Source organism: Anopheles aquasalis, chromosome 2, assembly GCF_943734665.1.
Source record: "Anopheles aquasalis chromosome 2, idAnoAquaMG_Q_19, whole genome shotgun sequence".
NCBI lineage: Eukaryota > Metazoa > Arthropoda > Insecta > Diptera > Culicidae > Anopheles > Anopheles aquasalis.
This window is the reverse complement of record NC_064877.1, coordinates 81285647-81293146: the sequence shown is the minus strand read 5'-3', so window position 1 is coordinate 81293146 and position 7500 is coordinate 81285647. Positions and strand designations below refer to the sequence as shown.

At 49.8% G+C, this 7500-nt stretch overlaps 1 protein-coding gene across 2 annotated transcripts in view; it reads left to right on the top strand.

Annotated features, from left to right (window-relative positions):
- Positions 1 to 5386, top strand: part of LOC126568985 (kinesin-like protein CG14535) — a 64087-nt gene extending 58701 nt beyond the window's left edge. For both annotated transcript variants that reach the window (XM_050225736.1, XM_050225737.1), the window contains 6 exons: positions 312 to 506; positions 610 to 830; positions 904 to 1282; positions 1362 to 2739; positions 3542 to 3649; positions 3735 to 5386. In XM_050225736.1, coding sequence (XP_050081693.1) covers positions 312 to 506; positions 610 to 830; positions 904 to 1282; positions 1362 to 2739; positions 3542 to 3649; positions 3735 to 4590 — 3137 coding nt within the window. In that variant the 3' untranslated portion in view covers positions 4591 to 5386. The remainder of the gene's footprint in view (positions 1 to 311; positions 507 to 609; positions 831 to 903; positions 1283 to 1361; positions 2740 to 3541; positions 3650 to 3734) is intronic.
- Positions 5387 to 7500: the final 2114 nt, after the last annotated feature.

The window sequence follows — 7500 nt, the reverse complement described above, 5'->3', positions numbered from 1 at the left end:
GGACGGAGACAAATGACCTGCACGTGATGTGATGTCGCTTGTCGCCTTTCGAGTCGGGTCGTATCGCCTACGAAAGGGTAACATCGAAGGGTGCCCCAAAAACCAGCCAACATAGCGGGGGTCTGCAGATGTGTTATAATCGATAAACCAATCCGCCCGGGCCCGAAACGAAAAACAAGTTTCAATTTCGTCATAAATCGATTACGATAAGGTTGCAAACGTTTATCAAAAGCGTAATCGGGGTACCATTTGGTCCTTTTTTTTTTTTTCTTTTCCTCCTGATTTTCATTTTCATTCTCCTCTTTCCTCAGAGTCGGACGATTCACCGGGGATGTACCTACGGAGTGACTTTCTCGGGCGACCAACGGAGCTCCGGGCACCGAATGCGGAACGGGCGGCCCTCTTTCTCGATCTGGCCCTATCAGGACGGTCCCAGTGTAACTACGAACCGGCGCTCATTTACACGCTGCACGTCTACCAGTACAGTCTATCGGGGAAACGTGGCGGTAAGTAATGCAGGGTTGCAGATGTTTGTGTGGCCAATATCGTCGACAACGAGATTTGATTGGAAACCTCGTCTCTCTCTCTCTCTCTCTCCCCAATAACCAGTCGAAGGAGGACGAAGTCGATTGCATTTGATCGATCTGGGCGGTTGTGCCAATCGAAACGGAGGTCTTCCACTGTCCGGCATCGGAAATGTGCTGCTAGCAATCCTTAGCGGCCAGAAGCATCCACCGAACCGGGACCATCCGCTGACGCCATTGCTGCGTGACTGTTTAGCTCCCATCACCTGCCATGTTGCTGTCGTTGCTCATGTTTCCCACTCGCAGGTAAGTCCCAAGCAATTCCTCAATCTTTGCGCTTCGTCATCGGTGAAATTTCGCTACTTTTCTCCTTTCTTAGACCCATGCGGATACACTCACCACGATACAGCTGGCGTCACGAATCCATCGGATGCGACGAAGACTAAGGCCACGGAACCATCTGCTGGGAGACAAAGGACTGAACGGTGGTTCCTCGGGACACCAATCGGGAGGCTCTTCGGAAGGTCCCGATCCATCGAGTTCCGACTTTTCACAGGACACCGTCATCTACATGGGGCCCTGTGATGATCCCACCGATGGTGAACATCCGCCCGTCTATCTGCCAAGCCTAAACTCGGGCGATAATCGGTGCGCCATGAACAAGGTGCTTAAAGGGACGGCTGCCGAGAAACCGGCATCAGCAGCAGCAGCGGCAGCCTCACCGAAGAAGAAAACATCCACCGGAAACGCGGCAAAACGTAAGTATTCAAATCGTTAGCTTCTCCCAAAAAAAAAAGGTGATCTTGATGATCTCCCTCTTACTTCTTCATGAATCAGCCCAATCGACGAATAATCCCGGGGTGGGTACATCAGGGCCGCTTGGTCCAAATCGTACGGACAGTTTGAAACGGAACCAGATGTACCAGCAGGCGTCTCCGGGTCCGGAGCTTGTCTCGAGCGCCATTCAGATAGTGGCTCAGCACGCTTCGCCCAAAGTGGTCGCAGGAGCCTTTAAGCATGTGGCTGGCGTCAGTAAAGGCTCCAACATACCGACGCCAAAGGGTTCTCCGATGAGGCGCCCGCTGAATGCAGCGACAGCGACGCCAGGTGCTACCGTTGGCGCTGGTCCGGTCCATGGTTCCTCCCGTGACAGTCCTTCGCGGCAAGCAAGCGAAGAGAAGTGGATCGATGGACCACGGGTATCGAAATCGAAGGTTCACGAAGCACGTCATCTGTTGCGGGAGATCAATCACGTGAAAAAGTGTGAAACGTGGGTGGATGGACCGCGGACTGCGGCCCATGATGTTGGAACGTCGAGTAGAACGCAACCGGTGCAGGTACCGCAAGCGGGAGGGGCCAATAGCGCGAATGCTGCCGTTGGGTACGGGTTTATGGATACGCACAAGAAGAATATGATCCGTCAGTGGGTGGAAAACCAGTCCATACAGTTGCTGCAACAGTCAATGTCCGCCAATAACTCACCGATGCACTCGAAGCATCACGCCACCTACAGTTTGCCAAAGTTTAAACCGAGCCGTTCGGATGAGGATGGATTCCTGACGCTCGAGCTGGACCGTAGCGATGAGATGGTGAATCCGATCGCGATGCGTGGATTCACTGCGACCACCTCGAGTAATGGGGCCAACATCTCCGAGAGTCACGTCCGGACGGGGCTGAAGCAGGCGTACAGCTTGGACGCTGAGCAACCGACGAACCAGGGAGTGCCGGCCGGACATCAGATTCATTATCAGCAACAGCATCACCACCTCCAGCAGCAGCATCATCAACTGCACCAGCAACCAGTGTACGCTTCGGTGAATCCTGCTGCCAAGACGACTGTCCAGACGATAACTTCCGTCGCTTCGGTCACTTCCATCCACGACAATCACTCCGAACGCGCATCTCGAGCACCATCGCAGACCAGCGACCAGAGAGCGGCGTTGTCTCACACGCAGCAACAGCAAACGGATCCCGCTGCCAGCACCCAGGAGGAAGAGGATCAGGATAGTGGACCATCCGAGGTTCCACCGGCATTGCCACTGATGGATCCACTCGGATCGCGCGAGATCTCCCACGAAAGCATTCACATGCTCTGCTCTAGGCACGCCTCCAGGGACGATGCCATGAGTGTGCACAGCCACAATAGCCACCATACCGGGATGATGGACTGTGGGCTGCAGGTCAACGAGGATGAGATAGCGAAGGCTATGAAAGGGTAAGTGGCACCGTCGGAGATAACGTTTCCTTTAAAAAAAGAGACAAAATTTCAATAGTGATACAGAAAAACTATGGCAGATAATTAAGTTCTGTAAATTACATTAGAAAGGAAGTTTATCAGTTTATTCGTAAACAAAAATCTGCGCCATTCCGAGTAGGATGCCGGCAGTTAGACGCTAATTTCGACATGGCAGTCGAACGCATCATTTTCAACTCTTTCTATGCCTTTTCAATTAAATCCTCCTCCGGTTTTGCAATAAAATTAGATGTTACGTTTAAAGTAAGCCCAGAAATGTTGGAAGTGCAGCAGCTGGGAGACGTTGAGAGGGTTCGCAATCTTAATTGTTTGGTCAGTTGCACCGACCTCACGGCTCGGTCAGCATCCTTTTTGCCGGACAGAGTCGACGGCCGTCCAGAACCGCGCCTTCTTGTGATGCTTTTATTGTTGGGCAATAGTGCCAAGATCTTACAGATACTGGAACTCACAAAGTGGCACACGATAATCTTTTTGGATGCGTCTGGATACCGCTTTCTAAACTGCGCAAACCTCGGAACTTCGTTCGCTTCGCTTTTTTCGCGATCCCGATTAGAGTTCGACTGATAGAGCTTTCAAATTGTGTCTGATGACTCATGGGTAACTACGATTGATGCTGCATTTTTCGTTTCTGCAGTGCGGTTGATGGTTTGCCCATGAAAAATCGGCAAATTTTGTCTCTTTTTTTTGGTGCATACGTTAGTGTCCCGCTGACTAATCCTTGAGACTAATTTGAGGATCTGCGATCGTTCTTTCTACCTACCAGGGAGCATCCGCTGAGTGCTCTCAGCCACGGGGAACTGTCCATCGTATCGAGCTTCAACGTCGGAGGTGGAGATGTCTTCAGTGATTGTGTTATCGGCGAGAGTATGAGGTAAGTTGCGAACGATCGTTCTAGGTGTAGTGAGTTTCCTGATCTCTATCTTCGATGCTATCTACTCCCTTCTCCTCCTCTCCAGAAGCCAATTCGATCAACTGGCGCGATTGCGCGAAATCTTTACCTCCCAGCTGGCCATGGCCGAGGTAACGCCCTCGTTCCGACTCGGTGATACGGGTAGCGTGTACAGTGAACCGGCGTATCGCTTCAACGCCGGTCCGGGCAGTGTTTGCAGTGAACCAGCGTACCGTCCTCCCAGCCCCCGGTGCCGTGACTGTCGCCAATCGCTCACCATGTCCCGGACGCCCAGCCAAAGCTCACTGCCCAGTCTGACGGGCATCGTGGCGATCGCTGGGATGGAGCAGTACGCATCCCTTCGCCATCCGGACGGCGCATCGGATCCTAATTTGCCAAAGCTGGAAAAAGCAACTGACGAGCTGCACACAGCATCCGATCGGTTGCACGATCACGACGACAACAGCATAACGATCCACATCCGGGAGAACCCCCTGGCGGAGCTACACTGTGGTGTTGGTGGTGGTGGTGGTGGTGGTGGTGATGGTGAGGATCCGGATGGGAGTCAGATGAAAGCGAGTTCCGCGTTGCTTCCACCACAAAGCATCCTTCCTGCTCTCCCTCTGCTTCCCATCTCGACACCGGAAGCGTACGATAGCGGCCATGACTCGACACCGCGTACCTCGAAACACTCGGGAATTTCGCGGCGAGCCGAAAGTGGTTACCACAGCGTTGGGACGGTGCGTGATAGCGATGAGTCAAGCTTCGGATCGGCCGCATCCCGGGGAGCTCATCAGCAAAAGTCCGTCGGTGCCGCGGGTAAGAAACGGCACCGGCCGGACAACAAATCGCTTTGCCACTGGCTGCGAAATCCCTTCAACTGCACCTACCCCGATACGGAGGGTGAAGTGAGTGACTTCTAATGGTCCGGCATGCCAACCGATGCGTCCGGACCGATGCTGCTTTAGCTAATTTTATCATTTTTGTTTTAAAAACTCGAAACTTTCCTGTTTTATGTTCTGTCTCGCTGTGTACGTACGTATGTGTGTATGTATGTTTGTGTGCTGGACTATGCTGGCCAGCCAAACGCCTAACGCCTGACAATAAATACAACGATCGCTTAACCCCCGTACCAATTTGCTGGACTGGACTGGATTTGTAGCACAGGAAGAAGGAACAGTATAGTGGCGGCTACACTTACCAGAAGGTCCCCTCTCGATCCGGCGCCGTGTGCATTGCGTGCTTAGTAATCGCCGTGTTTTGGAAGTGACTTTGTGGCCACGCAACCCATCGATCGATCGAACGATTGCCAATGCCTTGCAGCTGAAGCTTGCTTCCCATTTCGCGTGATCTCATCGTCTATCGCTGGTTATTTACTTATCTTACCCACTGTTTAGCCTTGCGATCCTTTCTCTCTCGATCTTTCTCTTCTCTCTTCTTATCGTACACAGTTGACGAACATTTTCTCAAAGCCGAGGTGCACCATTATAACAACTTTTATTTTAATTTAAAACACATTTTAATAGAAGGAAACAATACAAGGAAGAGAGAGAGATTGAGAGACGATCGAGACGATAACAAGGGAAAGAAATGGAAAGAGACGTTCGTGATAACATCCATTCGACCCGTTGAAAACAATTCTTCACAACAGAGAATCGAGGAGACTGCTGTCAAGTAGTGTACATCCCAAGTAGCATTCCCAACACTTTCCCCCCCCTCCCTCCCTCCCGCCGCCCAAAAAGGAATCCCAACCGAAAAAGTAATAGATAAAAATTAACAAAAGAAATAAAATAGCAGACAAGGAAAGTAGTCCATTTCCGGTTCCGAATACAGGTAAAATTTTATAACATTTTACATGACCACAAGACTAGAGAGGATGGGATACTAGATAGACGAGACTCTTGACGGGGGAGAGTGGTTTAAGGGGTGAGGGCGGGTGGCCAGCCGACGGCCATCCAACCCTCTCCACGAAGAGTGCTTTCATGTGTGCAAGTACTGAGCATTACCCACGGCGAGGAGGTGCTGGAATGGTGCTGTAATGCCGAGCTAGCTGTGCAATCTATGACTATGCTATACAAAAAGATATCATATTTCGACTGTGTTGTGGAAAGGGAAGAGAAGAAGAAGTGCGACAGAGGCGGCAGAGGTTATCACTATTCACTAAGAGAATATTATCGCGCGCGCGCGTCTAGTGTATTATAATGGACTATTGTATAATCTTTTGATGGAGAAGATGCTGCTGCTGCTGCTGAGTGGATGCTTTTACAGATAAGCCACAGTGTCCCGAAGAAAGCAGAAGCGAGCGAGTGAGGCTTCCAAGCGCAAATGTAATCTACGAAAATAGAAAATAATTTTATAAAAAAAAAACCAGTGGCCCATTCCTTAATCTGACCATTAATGGGATCGATATCACAATATTAGGTAGGAGGATGAGTGTGTCCTTTTAAGGTAAGTTCCGGGATAATATGAATCACCACCACGTCAATATTCAAGGATTAAGATGTGACAGGCATTCTGAGACGCTAGAGTGTCTCCGTTGCATTCCCCGTGAAACGCCATTTAGTTCCTCCTTCATTTCACGCATCATTGACAACATTAACGATGCACGTGATTTTCTTCATCCTTCGCCATCCTCCTCATTTCGCCATTCTAACTAAAAGTTCATCCGACATCTTGCCACCGAGCCGGGCCAACCGTAAACGGATGTCATAAAAAACTTTCTTCCTCGGTTTTCCACCTCCCCAAAAGGCCGACTGGAATTGCATTCCCTCACTCTCGCTCGCACACACCTGTGGCGAGTCCTTGTACAACTCTTTTCCACCCCTCCAGGGATCAGTTTGAAGAGGGCAGGATAAGAAAACAAAGAACAAAAAAAAGGGATGCCACTTGCCACGCAAAGTGCCGACGATGCCAGTGAACCGTGAAAGGTTTTGCCTCCTGATTGTCAGTCACACGGGCGAGTGTCGAACGTTTGTGAGACAATGTCCTGGAAGCGGGCGCCCATTGCCCGGGATAATGCCCGGAAAGAACCCCTTTGTCGGTACCACTGACCTAGATGTCTCAGATTGCTCAACCGGTGCGCTGATGCGGTGGTGCTTTACAAAGTGAGCCATTTGCTGCTGGGATGCCTTTTCATTCTAGGAAGTGAATTTAATTTTATCTCTCTGTCTCTCTCTCTCTCTCTCTCTCTCTCTCTGTCTCCCTGTCTGGACGCGCCAGTTCGCTTCACGGACGCCAAGAGTCCCGGTGTAATTATGATGGAATTAAAAGTTGAAACCACCGGCACCGGCAGCGAAAGACCGTGGATGATTGTCGTGGTTTCTGGCTGGTTCCGGGGTTCCAGCAATGCTCCATTTTCACCGGTGGCACCGTAAACTGCGCGAAAGTCTAAAGGAAGACGGTACATTCTTTCGGAGAACTAATTTGTGGAATGACTAAAGATTTGTAACCCATAACTAATTAGCGATAAAGAGCAAAAACGAGCGGCTGAGCGAGATAATGAAGGCTAGCTCCTGTCTACTGTCTGCTGTCTGGTAGAGCATAGCTCTGCGCTGGTCTGAACATAGGTTTTGGGTGTTTTTAAATTAAATTTCAACTTTACTATTCAAATAACGATTGGGGTTTATGTTGTTCATCTCGAAATGTTTCGTTTCTCCTTTGATTTTTCCATTTTTATGCAACCAAACTTTGCTCATACTTTGTTCCTTGAACAACGTTGTTTCTGAGTGTGACTATTGATCTCTTAATAAAATTGCAGAATGAGTACTTATCTGTTGAAATTACTAAATAATCCTACAATTAAATAATCTTTTTGTAAGTGCAGTTCTATTTTT